Below are 19,981 nucleotides of genomic sequence, written 5' to 3' on the forward strand. Positions count from 1 at the left end.
CAGTGTCATATCTGTCTAAGAAGTTAGATAACATAGTCACAGGTATGCCAGTCTTCGTGCTGTGGCTGCAGCTGCTCTGATTGTACAGATGGCTGAGAAAACTGTGCTGTCACACCCTTTAATATTATATGCATCCCATCAGGTAGGTGTAATTTTACACAACATGCAAACACAACACATGACAGCGCAACGACGCTCAGGTTTCGAGGCTACTCTGCTGGCAATGAAAAAACTTAGCATTCAAACTACAGCAAACATTAATCCTGCTTTGCTGGGTATTTTGGGTATGGTAGACATGGCAGATTTTAATGTTGAACATGATTGCATCTTTGAACTGACCACCTCTTACTCTTCTAGGTTCGATCTGTTGGATACGCACCTAGAGGGGGGAGAACACATTTATGTTGATGGGTCTTGTTCAAAGCCCTCTGACGGTGTCTACCTCTGTGGCTATGCTATGCTTATTTTGTGACTCAAAATAAGCTTTTGCTCTAGATTACAATTCGGCTCAAGCTGCAGAGTTGATAGCATTAATACGGGCCTGTGAGCTAATGACAAGAAGTAGAGTAACAATTTAGTTCTTCACCATTATGCCAGAATGTGGGAAGCGAGAAGTTTTAAAACTGCTGATGGAAAGCCAATAGCACATGCAAATCTGATAGGACAGTTAACTGAAGCAGTTCAGCTTCCGCTCGAAGTGGCCATAGTAAAGGTCAAGGGTCACGCTTCGGGGGGGATGAGAGATGAACAGGGTAGAATAGCACTACCGAAACTTGGGTTAATTATCCTAATTAGACATTACCATGGTTTATCTCACACCAGGAAAAGTTGTTCAAGCAATTAATCAATTGTATTGTATAGCCGATGTTCATAAAACAGCAAAGCTTGTTTTGGATGCATGCTTAACATGTGCTCAGGTAAATGCGCACAAATCAGCTAAGCACGATGCATTGACACATCCGGAAGCTCCTTTTCAACATCTACAAATTGATTTTACGCACATGCCGCCGATAGGAAATCTAAAATATCGTTTTGTAATTATCGATCGATTCTCAAAGTCGCCTGAAGCGACGGGGTTCACATCAAAAGTAACACAGCTCTTATCAAAACGTTGTCTATTGATTGGCATTTTAATATCCCGTACCATCCGTAAAGTGCAGTCGTGAATCGAACACTGAAAACACGACTAACAAAAGCTGTACTCGAAACAGGAAGAAAGTGGGTTGATTTATAGCCTGCAGTCTTGGCAGAAATAAGAATGACTCCATCTTCCACGACAAAATTGTCACCGTTCGAGGTATTAATGGGTAGACCTTTCCCGACCCTGTGGGTCAAAAGCCGGTCTGGTATTTCTTGTTTAGGTGATCTGGAGGTGATCCAGGAGGACTACGTGACTTTCCTAGTCGAAAAGTTAAATTCTATATGTGCTGATGTTTCTTTGTGCCTTGCTCTTCCCTCAGAGCAGCCTACTCATAACTTTGTTCCAGGACAAAAAGTCTTTGTGAGGAATCTGAAGCCAACAAAGGTTGGAGAACCAAAGTACCACGGACCAGCGACTGTGATTGCCGTAACACGGACTGGAGTTCTGACGGACTACCAGCCACAGTGGATACACGCTTCCAGACTGAAGTCGTGTTCTTCAGGAGAGCAGGCAAGCTCCAATTTAACATAGAATCTCAACAGGGGATTCACCTTACTACACCTCAGGGTGGAGAAAGCACTGACTAAGCTGAGGAAAAAACTACGTTTCGTGAGGTGGGGGCCACCCAAAGCAAGAAGATAGGAGGCCCATTGAGCCAACAGTGCTGACTCTGTAGCTTCCCCTGAGGTGCATTGAGGGCCAAATTCTATTTTAAAATGGAAAAAATTGTTATCATAAGCAAATTTCCCATGGAATTCTTAGATATCAATTCCTATACTGCGTGCACACTTACAGAAGCCCTTATTGTGTTTGGCTCAGATATTCTCAAATGATAGAACCTAACAGGCCATGGCACCCGTTCAGGGAGCCAGATGGACTGCGTGGAACAAAGATTATTCTAATCCTAATAAGTATAATAATCACTGGTATAATCCTAAATTAAGAAGTAAAATTAGAGAGAAATTAACATCTTACAACTGACATGATTTTAAATGATGATGGTAAATGCGATGCCAAAACAAATGTCTCTAATAGTACAAATGACTCTGAATATTCAAGAAGGAAAACCACACAAAAATAAGCGAATGCAACTATCCTTTTATTAAAGATTTTGTATTAACACCTTGTTCTTTAAAGGGACACAGGACTGACACGTTGGTCTGAAAGTGGCCATTGTGAGAATCTGGATTTCGTCCTGTCCTCTACAAATATTGCATCTGTGTTTAATACAAAGTTCATATATCATATGTATTCATTCGTATTCATTCCTATTATTATTAGCTTCTATTGACATAAGATGAGCCTTACTTTCTTGTTGTTTAACCTCGGTGAAAGTTGTATCATATCTTATGCTGTCTTATGTTGATATAAGTATCTGTTGTTCTCCATATCAAGGTTCCTAATGATGCCTATGGACAATTGTTTTGTTATTGTAATATTAAATATGTAATCATATCTGATCTTTCAGGAGGAAAGACTAAACAGAAAGTCTGGTGATTTTCCACTGTTTTGGTGGTTTTATATGACGCCTCCTGATGCAAGCTTATAAGTATTAGTCCTTAACAATAAACTTTGGACTCTGATTGAACAAGCACTTGTGTCTGTGTCAAACTTTGTCTCCAGATCTGAAACTCTGTGTGTTCAGTCGACTAGACTCTTCAACCGTAAAATATTGTTTAGACAGGGGCAATAAGAAGTTTACATTCTTTCACCTACTTTCCAAATGTATTTGGATTGTGAACAATGCAAAACCTTAAAAAAACTGTAAAACCTTATACTTCACCTCGAAATTAACAGGGAGCCTCTGCAGTGAGGCTAGCACTAGGGAAACACTGACCTATTTACAGCATTGTGTAAAAGCTCAAGACAGACAAAAAGTCCCAGGTATTAAGAAGTCTTGACATTATAAAAGCCTATATAATATTAAAATGTTTGAAGGTAACACTCAAATTTTTTTAATAAACTGTAGTTTGTTGTGGAAGCCTCTTAAACTTGTAAAGGTTTAGTTAAGGACTTTCTTTTTAACATACAAGGAATTAAAATAGCATGTTTTTGCTTATAGAAAAAAAATAACTGCATACAGTTAACCCGCAGTTGCTTTTTATTGAATGTCACTTGTGTCAAAGCATCAAGGAAAAGTATGTATGTGCCCAACTCCAAAAAGGCGGGAGAGCTACAAGCAGGAAATACATAGAAAGAGCCCAACCCTAACTGTAGATTGAATGCCTATCCTCATAAAGAGATGAGGGCAGCAGCCAGCTACTTGAAAACCATTTGAAAACCACCATTTCTCCAGAGTCAAAAATTTAGTAGAAATTGGGCCAGCACAGACTGGACTGCACTGAAGCATATTTGTTTAACTTACTATATTGAGTAAGAAAAGACAAAACACAGTCAGTTACTCTAACTGCCCTAGTGTGGCCATTAGATCTTCCATGGCAGCAAGAAAGGAGTTTTCAAACTCTTGATCTGAGAAGCGGGTGACAGACGAACGTGCCCGCCGTCGAATCTCCATACGAGCAGCTGGAGTCAGAGAAAGGATTTTTTCCATGGTGTCTGCATAACTGTCTTCATCATCTGCCAGAAAGCCTGTTGGACCATCATCATAGGGTACTACAATGTCTGACTTTGGACCACCAGATTTGTGAGCAAGAATGATTGTTCCTGCAGCCATGCACTCCACCACACCTGCCAAAATGAGGAAAAAGTTGAGTGTTCTCAATGTCTGTTTATTAGGGGGTTACTTAAATGTATAGATGTGCACAACTGTAAAAAAAATTTAAGTAAAGGGATATTTCAGCCAAGAAACAACATTCCCCCATGTTTTACTCACCCTCAAGGGATCCTTACTGAATACGACTTTCTTCTTGAAGAATAATGCAGTCGGAGTTATAATACTATGTAAAAAGGTCATCCATCTATCAAATAATTTATTGGTCTTTTGAAGCGAATGGATGCGTTTGTTTAAGAGAAATATCCATATTGACAAATGCTATAAACAATAATGTCCAACTTCTGCTATCACTCTGCTACGCGTGAACCAGAGGCTTGTTTTTCTGGCAAATGACGGTGATGACAGCACTCGCACAGAGGAGACGGTATCCTATTAGAACAAAATGAAAAATGCCTGCATTATTTGACGGAAAAACAAGCCTCTAGTTCACATGCAGATGAAGGATACCGTAAGTTAGACACTATCGTTAATAGCGTTGTCAATATGGATATTTCTCTTAAACAAAGGCATCGATTCGCTTCATAAGACCTTTGTTAAGACCACAGAGCCGTATCGAGCTGTTCTTCGATAGATGGATGCACTTTTTGGAGCTTCAAAAAGTTGCCCTCATTCACTGCCATTCTACTGCTTGGAAGAAAAAGGATACGTGATACTCCGTCTACATTATTCTTCAAGAAGAAAGTCATATTCAGTTTGAATGCCTTCAGGGTGAGTAAAACATGGGAACATTTTTTCTTGGCTGAAGAATCGCTTTAATATGAAAAAATCATGGAGCCACTATTACTTTAGCAAAATAGTCTAATTTCTTATTCGCCAACTACCAGCAATGAATGATAGGACTCTGAGAATTGATTGGATCATTGGATGATGGCAACCTGTCAATTCATTCTTAATAAAATAAATTGACATGATTAAAGTGATGTTAAATCAGCTGAAAATTGTATATACTGGTTCCAAAAAACATTTGACCAAATCTCTTTTGTTTTTACAGCTTAAATGTTGTTTTTGGTTATTTTTAAAGCATTAATATTCTTACCAATACCAAAATGTTCATTCCACATTGTGTGCAATCCGATGGTGGCATCTGTTATTTCTTTCTTCAGTTCCTCAAAAGAAATATTAAGCTTGAACTCCACCCTGTTCGCCACACCTAGCTCCTGACACAATCCTCTCAGCATCAAAACCCTGTTTTCATCATCCTCATGGCGACATCCACCAATCAAAACCAGTTTCACAGCCTCTTGATCAGCAGATTCTGTCTGCATCCTGTCCAATAGTTTTTTGAAAGCCCTGATTTGCAGCCGATGGTTCTTCTCAGGCCTGAACTGACCCACTGAGACTATAGAGTGACACTTTTTGTCCTTTTTCACCTCATTGTCTTCTGTTAGAGGGACTTTAAGAAAGGCTTGGACATCACATGGTGGGTAGACCACACTGGTGCGGTGAGGAGCATGCCACAGAGCCAGAATGTGATCTAATGTCCAAGTGGAATTTACCATGATCACATCACTACAGGAGCCAGACAAGCCATAGAATATTGCGAAGACACAATAGTAAATCAATTTGATGATGCTCAGAACAGGATTACTGGAGATGTATTCTGCATTATTGAAGCTGTGGATAAAAGTTAAAGAAAGCACATATGTAATTGTCTATAATACATCATATGACGTGCTGTCTATCAAATGCAAGTGTGCAAAACATGTGATTGAGACATAAATGAATTAATGCCAAGAATGGAGAAAGACCTAAAATGCAAGTCTACTGTAGAGGACGACTCCCTTTTCTAAAAGACTGAGAACACCCATGCAGATTGAACAGGTGGAAAAAAATGATAATGCCCTGTTTGTACTCCCAATTTTAGTCTTTGAATCAATATATATATATATATTTTTGTTTACTAACCTTGGGTTTCTTTCACGAATTATAGACAGCATATCAGTGCTGATGGTGGGGTAATGCACGTAGCTTACCACATGACAACCAGCAAGGTATCGGAACACAGGTAAGGTAAAGGCATAGCCCATTGAGTCAATGAAGAGGTCTGGGACAAACTTAGTCAAGGCTTCCCATCCCAAGAACATTGACCCTAGGCTCTGCCCTAGAAGAGTAAAGTATGGGTAAAGTTTCGCATCAACTAGTTGACGGTGTTTCAGGAACACAAATTTAACAGCTCGGGGGAGTCTGATATTGAAGTGTCGTCTTGCTCCTTCTAAGATTTGTTCTGTTGTTACACCCTGATCTCCTGTGTAGACCACAAAGGAAACATTCTGGTACCTGTATGTATAAAACAAAGAAAGGTAAAAAATCATTAACATTTTTCCATTATATAACAAGCTCGTGGTGTATCCCAGCCATAATGATTTAATTGTTTCAGTACAACTTTGATTGTTGCTTTTTCAACCCACTTTATCCCATCAGTTTTTTAATTATAACATACTAATTATTGATTATTCCAAGGGGTAAATAATGACCCATCATTTAGATATTTTACAGTTTGGGAAAAATTTGGGATTAAAGGGCTGAAAGCTGTTTTCCTGAACTTGGGCCTCTCTACTCCCGTTTTTTTGGGGGAAATAAACTTGCAGATATATTCTTAATGTTAGGTGTATATCTGCACTGCTACTGTGTACAGATTAATCTAATGTCTGATCACCACATCAGAGTGAATCTGTCATTGCACATCAAAATGACAGTAAGAAGTAAATGCTTCAAAGTATTTATCTAAAACTTGTTATCTAAATAGGTAATATCAGCTTTTAAATAAAAAGTAAATGTTCATTAAAAAATCATCAATCCATCAGTATTTAATACTTTCTGATATCAGAGCCACTCTTAAAATCCCTATTAACTCTTGCTTTACCATAGACTCTATCACTTTCCCTTTTGACTAAAGGGCCTAACCCCTAACCCCACAATGCTACGTTAGAATGCAAGTAACTTTTCTGAACTCTATGGTTATCGAGCCTTGAACCACATAGATTAGGCTAACGTTACATGTATGCACGTGTACGAAAAATATTTTTATGAAAAATGTGGAGGTTAGAAACTTTGAATCCATGAATAAGAAGCTGGTTTCAGAATGTAAAGAAATCATCTTTGTCTGTACATCGCACATGTAAAAAAAGGTACAACTACAAAACAGAGGTGTAATGATATTCGAACCGAACGATCCGTGATACACTTTCTTCTATACGAACCGTGAAAGCTAAAGCAGCAGTGCAGCAACAGTTGATCATGCTCAATAATTTGATGACACTGCATTGTCAATGGCCAAAATTCACAAGGATTGACAGGAAAAAGTTCAAAATTCTTATTTAAAGAGTCTAAGGTCCAATCCCAATTCTGTTTTATACCCCTTCACCTACCCCTAGCCCCTTGAAACAGAGTGGCAAGGGGAAGGGCTAAAACCCCCCCAAAAATAGGACACCACTGCTACACTGTCATACCTCACAGATCCTACAAAGTTGCATCTACGTTTCTTACTTCCATGATGCTGCTGTTAGCTGTAGTCATATCTTTTTCATGGATTAAAGCCTTAAAAGTGACCCTGAAAGTTTTCGTCAAAAGCAGCTCAACACATTCCCCTCCATTCCTGATTAAAGAATAAGTAACATTAGATCATGAAAATAACATTTCATGAAGTTTGTTATGTTGCCGTGTTTGAAAGTAAGAAGTCTGTCAAGATGTAAGTCCGAAGGTGAATAATTAAAGTTATTGGTTGTAAAAAAGGGAGTCGACTCCGAATCACACAAACGAGGCGTGATCTAGTCCGAGTCTATAACGGCCGGGCATCTACGTTACTAGAAATGGTCCCCGCCTACATTTTGCTGGCACTGCCATGAAAACTGAATTCTCCTCCCCCAAACACTGTCGCTCATTCGTGATGCGTGTGCATCATGTCTAGAACCTGTGTTCTACGTTATAAAACTAAGTCTGTCTTATTAAAACTACCAAAGGAAGAACTTCTGAGGAAACAATGGTTTAAATTTAATTTTTCAAATGACACCAAAGGAGTATAACCCCAGGGTTTTTCTGTGTGCGCATCATTTCAACTCAACTCAACTCAACTTTATTTATATAGCGCTTTTTACAATTTTCATTGTTACAAAGCAGCTGTACATGAGACACATTGAATACAAGTATGAATTCTAAAGCAGCCCCCCCGGCCAGGCAGATAGTGCAAAACAATATGCAAAACGGTGTTGAGGAACCCAAAACTCCCATCGAGAAAAAAACCCTCAGGGGAACCCAGGCCCAACCAGGGGATTCCAGTTCCCCTCTGGCAAAAGCTGCTGCCTCTGCACAAGCTCAACAGTGCTTGCACAACAAGGCTTAATAAAAATATAAAAATTAAGGATTTAAGATAATCATTAACAATCTAATAGCATTTGAAATGTTGTAGGAAAAACAAAGTTGTCGCGTCCTTTATCCAGCTCTATCCTCTTAGCTCTTGTCAGGTCACCCCTTCCCATTCTCAGCTCTGCCATCAGGTCTGGGCATGAACTGCATCCTGCGGTAACCTTGGAACAAAGAGACAGGACTGGCTGAGAGTAGAGTACTGTTCTGCACTCTTTGATGCAACAAGTACATCATTTGTTGTTGGATGTGTTCCTGGTTCCGGTTGATCTAAATAATGCAGCCTAAATCCTCTGAGGATTAATATTATGGAAGTGTAGTGTATGCAAGATTAAAAAGATGAGTCTTTAGTCTAGATTTAAACTGACAGAGTGTGTCTGTTTCCCGGACCGTGCAGGGAAGAATATTCCAAAGTTTAGGCGCTAGATAAGAAAGCTACCACCTGCACTTGATTTTGAAATTCTAGGTATTACCAACTGACAGGATGCCTGAGAGCGTAATGTACGTGGAGGTCTGTAATACAATAGAAGTTCATTCAAATACTGCGGCGCTAGACCATGTAGGGCTTTATAGGTAATAAGCAAGATCTTAAAGTTAATGCGATGCTTTATAGGTAACCAGTGCAAGGTTGACAGAACCGGGGGTATACGCTCATATTTTTTTGTACATGTAAGAACTCAAGCTGCCGCGTTTTGAACCAGTTGCAGTTTTTGTAATAGGCCCTGAGGGCAACCACCTAGAAGTGCATTACAGTAATCTAGTCTTGATGTCATGAATGCATGAATTAATTTCTCTGCATCTGACAGTGACAGCATATGACGTAATTTGGATATATTCTTAAAATGGAAAAATGCAATTTTACAGGTGTTGGCGACATGGCTTTCAAATGACAGAGTACTGTCGAATACAACGGCAAGATTCTTAGCTGATGACGAGGATTTTATGGGGCATCCGTCAATCGTTAAGCAGTATTCTTGGTTGTTACGCATGGCAGTTTTCGGTCCAGTGAGTAACACTTCTGTTTTGTCCGAGTTTAGTAGTAAAAAATTGTTACTCATCCACATTTTTAAGTCAACTATGCAATCCTTTATTCGCTGGGTTTCATGAGGCTTCGAGGAAATATAAAGTTGAGTATCATCAGCATAACAGTGAAAGCTAATTCCGTGTCGCTTTATTATATCTCCTAGAGGTAGCATGTATAATGCGAAGAGCAGAGGCCCCAAGACTGAGCCCTGTGGTACACCGTACTGGACTTGTGATTTGCGGGACACCTCATTGTTTATTGCTACAAATTGAAAACGGTCGGATAAATAAGACTTAAACCATTTCAATGCTATTCCGTTTATGCCGACGTAATTTTCGAGTCTATGTAGAAGTATGCTGTGGTCAATGATGTCAAATGCAGCACTGAGGTCTAGCAGCACCAATAATGAAATACAGCCACGGTCAGACGCTAAAAGCAGATCATTTGTAACTCTGATCAAAGCAGTCTCTGTACTGTGACATGGTCGAAATCCAGAAGATTGATTCAATAATCTTGCCGCGTTCACTGCATGATATGTTAAACGACTATCCTTGAAAGAGGGGGCAATACCAACTTTATTTGGACCCGTTAGCTCCACCGAATCACAACCTGTAAGTGTGACTATTTATTTTTGTCTTAACTTCAAGAAATATTTGTGTACCTTATGTCTGTGTTTAGCTAATGCATATAATGCTAACGTTAACATGTACAGTAATTTCTGGGGTATTACATTTTGTCTATCTAGATATGAACTCCGTTAATTTAACTGTTCAATCTATTATCGTTTATCTACTATTGTCTTCGGATGTTTCTTTGTCAGACTCAAGCTCAAACTGTCTAGGTAAAATCCCTGCCATCTCTATCTATAATTAGGGGAAATATGTTATATAAAGGTTATAAATTGATTTGCATTTCAGTCAGTGAAATAAGTATTTGGTCCCCTACCAACTAGCAAAAATTCTAGCTCCAGAGATTGGTTATGTGTCTATATGACCCACAGATTAGTCCTGTCACTTCAAGACAGTACTCCTAAATCAGCTTGTTAAGTATATAAAAGATGGCTGGCAACAGAATCTGTATCTTCAATTCAATCTCTCCATCACCATTGGTCCAGACCAAATAGGTTTTAAATGATGTCAGGGACAAGATTGTAGACCTGCACAAACCTTGAATAGGCTTACAGACAGAAGCTTGGTGAAAAGGAGACAAAAGTCGGTGCGATTATTTGGAAATAGGAGGAATACAAAATAACTATCAATTGCCCTTGTTCTGAAGTTCCCTGTAAGATTTCTCCAATGGAGTGAAGGTGATCATGAGACAGTTGAGACCACAGTTAGTTAGATTGAATCCTGAAGCACCCACAAGGTACATCTGCCCAAGAAGGCCAGCCTGGCTCGTCTGAAGTTAGAAAATAAACATCAAAATGATTCAGAAAAGGCTTTGGCGAAAGTGCGGGCACTGCTGTGAGACCAAAATTGACTCCTGTGTTTGGAGGGAGAAAATGTTGACTACGATCCCAAGAACACCATCCCTATAGATAAGCACAGTGTTGGAAACATTATGCTTTAGTGCTTTTTATCTCTGCCATGGGTACAGGATGACTTCACCACATTGAGTGGCTGAGGGACGGGCCAGTGTACCCTAAAATCTTGGACGAGAAGCTCCTCCCCTTAACTAGATCACTGAAGATGGGTTGTGGATGTGACTTTAACGCGACAAAGCAGTGCTCTAGACTAACTTTTTGCACTGGTTGCAGTGTTTGATGCACCCAAATTTTCGACCGCATCGCATTTAAAGCTACAGTGTGTAGCATTTTTCAGGATTTATTTACTAAAATGTAATATATAATACAAAACTATGTTGTGACTGGTGAAGAAATACCTTACAAAATGAACCGAAATGTTTATATTACCTTACAATGAGCCATTTTATGTATATACACCACGGGCACACCCTTACATGTAATTTATCAAATTGCACAGCCATGTTTCTATAGTAGCACTACACGGACAAACTGAGCGCGTTTCGTAAAAGGAAAAATGCAAGAGACTTAGAACGGTACTAGAACGATTAGCAGAAGAAGAGGAAGAACAATAACAAAATTTACTTTTGTTTTTATTAGAAATAGATACGGTTCTTTGTTGCAGTAAGAAGTGAAATTTGCGCTAATGGCGGACCACACATACTCTCTGCACACGAGCCGACAGAGCATCAATCCGTGTCGTCAAAAAATAGAAAATACGATGCAGCAAGGCCAAGTCGAGACAAAAAAACGGCAGAAAACCTGAATAAACATTGGCGTGGTTATTTTCAAAATGGAGGACACTGAAGCAGGAAACGAATTTGCTAAGCGACGCCGAAGTTGCCAGCATTCTGCTTTCTGTTTACAATCATAATTTGCATAAATCGGGTGTAAATTATATTATAATACTGCTTAGCTTCCACATCCTCTCTTGTGCGGTCCTCGCGGGTAACGTTAGCTCCTCTGCCTCTCCTCGCCCTGCCTGCATCTCCAACACCCCTACCTCTCCGCCCTCTTCCTACCTGTGTTAAGTCCTCTGATTGACTCTGTGATGATGAGAAAAACGTCTGCTAAGAATTTCTTGGTTAGATTACACGCCTTTAGCATTAGCAACCCGTTACAATAGGCTGTAAATTACGAACCAAGTAACCGTGCCAAAAAATGCTATGCAAAATAAGCGAATAAATCACTGACACGATGTTAAACAAGTAACAATAAAATTCACTATAATGATTAGAGTAAATTATGAATTAAGTAAATTTAATTTATTTATTTTTCTTTGTAAATAAACCTTGTCACTTGACTTGCAAAGGTTACTCTCTGTTGTCTCAGACGATGATATCTCTGTCCTGTGTCCGTAATTTCAGTCTGCTGTTCGCCTGTGAGACGTAGATTGCAATCATCAACACCACCGATAATGGCCGCTATCATTTACGGAACCCTTTTGTTCTGTGATGGCAACCGTAGCTTCTCTAATGGGAGGGAGAGGGGGGTAGCGGAGCTGCAGGTTGCAATTTCCTACATCGCCAATAGTGGCCTCTGAAACTTACACACAGAACCTTTAAGGCATTTAACATTTACTTAGTTCACTTATGGCTTTAATGTCCACTTAGGCAAAATTAACTTGTAAATGATTAACTAACGACCTGGTCAACATAAAGTTATTTATCACAAATCTAAGTGTTGGTGCTTAAAGTGCTTCACTAAACTGAAATTTAAACTTAAAAGCTCTCAAGATAAATGGACCAGGGCTTATTACCCATCACTATGGTGCAAAGTTGCGTTAGGTGGTAATTAAAATGTAATAGTGACGTCATCACGCTGTACTTGCGACTCGGAACATGTTGTATTTTAACAGAACTGAATGCCCAATAAAGCCTTTGTTGTTTATATTAATTTATATATTTCATCTTTTAATGTGTATGTAACAAAAGTTATTGCTGAGGTCGGCTGAAGCGCTATGATTTTCAGGAAAGGAATTTGGAGAAAAACTTGTTTAAAGTTCAGTGATGAAAATAAAAGCACAACAGTCCAGTGTCACAAGTAAAAGTCACTTTACAGTGGTAAGATACTTACTATAATAACAATTTAATAAAAAAATATTTCCTAGTGTTGAAATCTATAAAACTACGGTACAAAACCATTTGAATAAAACGAAAGTAAGGAAAATGGTGCAGGGCACACTTAAAGAACGAGAGCTATGCCATTATCACTACACAAGGAAACTAACAAACATTACGGACAACAACTAATAAGCAGTGAAGCAACTTTTACGTTGCTTATCATGTGCATGGTGTCAGGACTTTTGATCATCAATTGTATGTTTTGTGATCGCGGTCCGGCTCGCATGAGCAGTGGAAAGAGATAACTCCTGGTGCTGCAGACTGGGAGTTCTGTCAACTCACGAAAACATGGTATAAGAAAACTTTGCATGCCATAGTTTACACAGGACTGGCGGGAGATGTGCATTGATACTCCTTCATTCTTCATGTTTTACTTTCATAGGTGTACTGTCTTTCCCACGTCCCAGCGCAACATCCGACAGGTTTTCCCAGATCGCATCACATAATCACCAACAATGACAGATAAAAACACGCAGGTCGCTTCGGGAGCATATCAAGCTCTAATGACGGGAAACAGGGATTTACAAATTGCCCTAATTGTAATCCGCCAAAATGACGGGACGGCCATTCGATTTTTCCGTCACTGGTAAAAATCTGTCAATGACAGAGAATTATCGGTTAACGCAACCTCTGGTACACACACGTACAGGAATATCTGGACCACAATTTGCTGAGTTACAGCCGAGAAACCTTAAAGATTGTCAGAGGAGTGGACTAAAATGTATCCAGACATGTGCAAACCTGGTGAAACCTGGTATCAGAAAAGTTTTACTTCTGTGCTTGCCAACAAGGGTTTCTCCACCAGGTTCAAAGTTATGTTTTGCTCGGGGATCAATTACTTATTTCACTGACTGAAATGCAAATCATAACCTTTATATAAAATTTTTCCCTGATTTTCTAAAATAAATTTGTCTCTATCAGTTAAAATAAACCCACCATAAAAATTATAATTATAACAAATATTCTTTGTAAGCAGGCAAACTTACAAAATCAGCAGGGGATCAAATACTTATTTCTCTCACTAGCAGACCTCCGTTACACTTTAAATGATCTGCATGTTTTTAACTGATTAAGCAAAGTTGACGCCATTGTTACCGTTTATTGCTTAAAGCCAAAGCTTAGGAATACACGTTCACTGAGAGGGGGACAGACCAACCACAACAGCCAGATAAGCGGAAGCTTGCTTATATGGTATGGGTGGGACATCTTCACACACACACTCTAAGAGGGGAACCAATCACATCAGACTAGGTCAGCTTTAAAAATCAGAGCGTTTCGGAAGGAGAGACTTTATAGAAACCTGAAAAAATCTGATAGTTTTGTGAGAAGTAGGACAGTGGTGAACAATAGACTTGAAATATGTGAAATATGAAGCATTTTTTAAGACTAGAAACATGACTATTGTTTGATTATTGTTAAACACCCAAAAAACATAATCAAAGCTTCGAAAACAGCCAAACAACGGCACCTTTAAAAATAAAGGAAAAATAAAATAAACTACTATAACAATGAATTAATCTTATATAGCAACATAACAAAATAAACAAATAAATTATACAATGAGAAAAGCATATACCAAAATTGCTAAAACTAAGTAGAATTAGCATAACACGAAAAATGTATAAAACTAAGGAAAACTAAAATCAAAACTATAATAACAAATGTATAAACTCGAACTGATATCAATAAGCTTTTTAAATGTAATCTTACATTTAAAAAAAACAGTGCCAGAAAACTTTAAGCCTCGAGTTAAAGTTTGTTTAACTTTTCTGGAATCATTTTTATTTAATAAACAAATTATAGATGCTCTTTCAGAGCCACACAGAAGTGTTCTCAATAGCCACAAGACTAACAGGTCTCAAGACAGAAATCATTAAGACACCAGTCTGATTCAAACAGCATGCTGTTGTTCCTATAATTTACACATTCATAAATATCTACATACTGTACTTACATCAACAATGTTTTGCTAAATGCAGCAAATGAATTACAGTTGTACTGGATTTTCACTGTGACCATCATTTAGCTGAAGTGGTTCAACAACAGGAAATTATTCATAATTTATCGGCCTAATTTTATTATCAGGGCGATATGCTAAAAAAACATTGGGTTATTTTTCTATCCCAATAGTTTGGTTAGAGATATCGGGATGTTTTGTTGGGTTATTTCTGACGTTCATTGGGTCATTTCTGTAACAACCCAGCAAGTTGGTTTAAAATTGAGCAGCGTTAGCCTTTATTTAAAATTTCAACAATCGACCGGTTCCACTCCTGAGAGACGGCAAGAGGTAAGTAAGAACAGTAGTGTATGTCCAACAGAATAATTCTAGCATTATTTACCCATGTATTATTTACTATTTTTCATAAAAACAACTTGATGATTGACACTTTGTGATAATAATGTTTGTTCCAAAAGACTGGTTTAAATGCAAGAAAACAGGTTTATTAGATATTCAAAATATAAATTGTTACATGACCGGCTGTCAGTCTTTGTGTTATGGTTGTGGGAATTTTTCAACAATTTCAGTGCAGTTTACATAGTAACAACCAGTTGGTGGCGGCACGGGACTGTTATGAGTGAGTGAGTCTGTCAGTCAGCAGACTATTCAACCATTTCAGTCCAAATGTCTGATTTATTCAGGAACTAACTGTGGCTATCAATATGTCAATCATAGCTATTTCAAACGTGAATCCCACATTATATGCAGATGTTATTCCAAAAACTTGGCAGCGTGTATGTGGCCGTTGGTCTTAGCAGCATGAAAAACAAGTTTTATACAATTCTGAATGGATCATACATAGCACAGAAACCGCACAACGAGCACTCCCTTTATAATTACTAAAAAGCTGTCACTCATCTAAATCTAGATCTCTAGCACCTAGATCTCAGGCCTAATAATATGTTATGAAAGGAATACAAATGCCCCAACATTGGGGGTCCCAGATCCCCCCAGCCCCCCTTCAATGCGATCACTGTTTACAACAAGTCAACTGAAAGTGTCATGTGCACTAATAGATGAAAGAACAGTTAAATGTTGTTTTTGCTTGTGGCGGCATATGACTTTAGAACAAGAACAATGTCAATATATTTATTTAGCCTAATGCAGCTGGACGTACAAACGTAGCACCTCAGTGACATAGCAACCAATATGACAAACATTTGTTTTTATTCTGTTTCTTTCATGTTTTATCAAATGGGGAACAAGTACAAAAAAGCCTATAATATTAAAAGATCTGCCTGTAGAAGCTCTAAAAGTTTGGTTAGCCTGCAAGCTATTGCGGCATCAGATTAAATCGTGAACCTTACGGACGAAAACACAACAAATTGTGAATAATGCGCGAGGAAGAAGGAGAAGATAACATATATTATTGCCAGGAGTGTGACAGAATCCCACTGAAGTGGATGGGAATGACGTCCCATTGCCTTTCAATATTAACATTTTGAAAACCCCTTTTCCCCATATAACAGCTAGAATGCAAACTCTTGTTTGTGTGTCACACAAACGATGTGAAATATCTGACCTGTTTTGAAGCGTGCGTAAAGCACACCAAAGTACTCTCTCTCCTCCTCCTCCAGCATTGCAGTATGGGTGAAAGAACGCAACGGTCAGCTGGCTATCCTGAGCTCTCCTGGTTTTTCTTTTCATATGAAACCAGGTTCTCACTCCAGTGATAAGGAGAAAGAGGATGGCTGTGAATGCAAGACTCAGATAGATGCATGGTACCAGTAGAGACCACAGCAGCCTAAGGAACCGAAACATAAACAATAACCCATTGCCATTTGCCATAAATAATTAACTTACACACATAACCCATGTTATTAATATTAGTGCACATACAATACGTTACCAAGATGCAAATATAACAAATGAGCATCATGAAACGTACTGTAGAATATCCATGAACGCTGTGGTTTAAGGCACTATTCATCTAACAGGTATGGCAAGCTGATGCGACTTGACCTGAATACTGAACATTGTGGATGTCAATTCGCTTGTGGATATCTGTACAGTAGTCATGTTCTACACAGCTACAGATTAATTCCCATCTGGTGGGAAAGGCAAATAATCGTTGTACTCGTTCTCCTAAGAGAATAAAATGAGCGAGTACAGAAGGGCTGTCCATTGAAGTTTCTTCATTTAGCATTAACTTAAAAATGTACACAATGTTTGGCCCGGTTTCAAAGACAAGACTTAGTTTAAGACAGGACTGCCTTCGTTTAATTAGAAAGTTGAAGTTGCTTTTATAAAAATGCCTACGAAAAAACATGAATGGTGTGCATCTTGAGACAAAACAATGACTGCAATGTACAAACTGTTATTAGTTTAGACCGCTTAACCATTAATTTGAGTCTGGGACGAGCCGTAAGGCTTGTCTGTGAAAGCGGGCGTACAATTAAATTAAGATATTTACCTAAATAAATCGCACAGACAGGTGGTCATATGTTCCTGTTCCGACATCTTAGGCACTGTCACAACTCTATCCGTTCCTGAGACACGATTTGTACTGCGCATGTGCGAAAATGCGTCTACTTCCGGTGCTAAGAGTTCTTCGGTTTCACTGGGCGGAGTTAAGATGAATATTCATGAGCCTCCTGAGCATCCGTATGAACTATGAAACTAAAAATGCCAGACTTCAGTTTCTTCACGCAGCACGTCTAATGTACTGTCAGCACGTCTAATGTACTGTTTAGAGAAGGTACTTGGTTTTAATGAACAAAGATAAGCGTAAACCACAGGGTTAATTAAATAATTTACACTTTCTATTAATGATTAGTCCGTGCATTTTGCTGTCTTACTGAACGTTCAGGCGTTTCGTTTGTAGCCTAACGTAGGATACATAAGAGCAAACATAATAAATTAAGGTAGTTTACGTATTTTTCAATAATTTTCCTTTTTAAGTTTTCATGCTTGGAGGCTTAAAGAAACGTTACTCTTTGATCCTGTATAAATCATCAGATATTGCGCTCCACACCACCACCAACAATAGCTAACGTTACTAACCGTTAAAAATGTGTTACTGGCCAAATAAACTTTTTGAAACTATTGCTTTTTTTCTGTGTCAGTGTCACTTTGTTTATAGAAAAATGTGAACTAATTCATTAAATACAACATTTTATATTACATCAATTGTTGCATCGTATGCTTCAATAAACATTAATGTCCTGCAATAAAATGTTGCCATTACAAAAACTCACAAAAGTTCAGACATACAGTGGCGTCAATTCACTTAAAGCCAAGGTATAGCAGATTCTCGTGAGGTCATTCAATCTTACTACTGCCTCGACATGACATGTCTCAGATATATTTATTCCTGACCCTATATCATCCCAGTTCTTTGGCCAGTTAAAGCAGAGTTTGCTGATGTATTTATCATGTTCTATATTTAAAAATAAACAGCAAGTCAAATATCAAATGTATTGTAATTTCATTACTTGGTCAATCTGTAGTCACGATTTAGCTCTGAATTGGAAGGGCTATGTGGAGTCAGTTTTTAGGCCACCCGCATTGCCCAAAATCCCATTCTCAACTTTTTGATGACTATCTAATTTTATGACCAGCACCTGTATATGAATAGATGAGTGAGTGAGTGTGTGACTAAGGGAGTCAGGGATAGAGGGAGGTAGGACGTGAATGAATGACTAAAGAAGTGAAGGAGCAAATGTATAAAATAAATAAATTGAATGAATTCAGAAAATTCTGTGTATTTCTTAAATAAAGACATTTGTTAAAGAACGCTAAAATATGTACAGCATAATTAAAAAATAAAACACACACTTTACTAAAATTTTAAATTATTCAATTGGGGTAACAATTTGTGCCACATAATAACCGTGACATATTTAGCCAAAAAGAGAGAATCACTAATAAAACGTATGGTATATTAGTTTTTCTATATATTAAAAACATTTTTATATTATATTTCTCACTCCTGACGCATGTCATTTTTATATTGTATATCCTTGGTATTAAAAAGAAAAGAAAAAAGTAACAAAATAAATTTAAAAACGACTATTTTCCGCTCTTAAAAGGGTAGTGTAGCCTATCCCTCGTTCAGTACATTTCTCAAAACCATTACAAATAGTAATTTGTTTAATGTCTTTTGATGTTAAATGCAATTTTCAATAAAGAGTTTATAAAAAAACACTTTCGGTATGGTTGGTAGGCTGTGGTTCCGGTTGTGTACTTTTTTTTTAAACTGTCGTAAGTTATTTCGTTCGGAAGTATACGCACTTTTGCGCGGGACAAATCGTTTTTCCTGGACGGATCGGGTAGCGAAAGTTTGAATGCGATCTATCCTTCCTTGGAATTTCTTAGATATAGGTTTAATATTGATCATAATCATATTAATATGGCTTATTGTAATTGTTTCTGAAGCATAATAATAATAAAAAAGTTTTAATGCGATCGGCCGTTGTCCGCCATATTGATGATCTTCTTTCTTTTTTTCAATGGCGGGGACCAAAATCCGTTTGTCGTGCATATCCGCCACCTACTGTACTGCAGAGTACATGGGCCAGAGATTAAATATGTGACTTAATAACAAGCTCAACATCTTAAGTTATGAGAGACAGGTGCATTAACATCCGTAATGCTAACTTTACCTTCCATGAGTTTTCCCAGCATTTGCCACATATTTGTAATGTCTTCACATAGGAGACGTCGGACAGCTGCTGATTTTATTGTCAAGGAAGTATTATTGCTTATAAATTAACACTTGTGAACAATATTTTTGAGAAGTGCTGACCGATAGTTTTTTTTAATATAAAAATATGCCCGTTTAATAATATAAAATGTTATTTATACATAAATAATATTTACTTCCCAACAAGCGCATCAAAAAAACTGCCACCATTACAGCCAAAAGTTTATTTCAAGTAAAATACAGAAAGTCTTCATTGTAATTGTATTGTGCAAAACTACGAATGAAATTTGGAAAGTCTATTAAGTCAATGAACAAAACATCCGAGTGACAAACCAGCTGACGAAGTAGAGCACTGTGTCAAAAGCTTTGAAGCACCGACGCAGTTTGTTGAAAAAGCCTCACTGATTCAGAAGCTTTATTCGGCACTTCCTTAT

General features: G+C 38.1%; 1 protein-coding gene across 1 annotated transcript; it reads right to left on the bottom strand.

The window, feature by feature from the left end:
• Nucleotides 1-3,219: 3,219 nt before the first annotated feature.
• alg11 (ALG11 alpha-1,2-mannosyltransferase) lies at nt 3,220-17,459 on the bottom strand. Its single transcript, XM_056764151.1, has 5 exons — nt 17,316-17,459; nt 16,425-16,646; nt 5,781-6,152; nt 4,912-5,489; nt 3,220-3,829 (listed from the first exon to the last, which is right to left on the bottom strand). Exons 1-5 carry the CDS (start codon nt 17,414-17,416, stop codon nt 3,540-3,542), a joined length of 1,563 nt encoding a protein of 520 aa, XP_056620129.1. The 5' UTR covers nt 17,417-17,459; the 3' UTR covers nt 3,220-3,539.
• Nucleotides 17,460-19,981: the final 2,522 nt, after the last annotated feature.

Source organism: Triplophysa dalaica, chromosome 2 (assembly GCF_015846415.1).
Source record: "Triplophysa dalaica isolate WHDGS20190420 chromosome 2, ASM1584641v1, whole genome shotgun sequence".
NCBI classification, from domain to species: domain Eukaryota; kingdom Metazoa; phylum Chordata; class Actinopteri; order Cypriniformes; family Nemacheilidae; genus Triplophysa; species Triplophysa dalaica.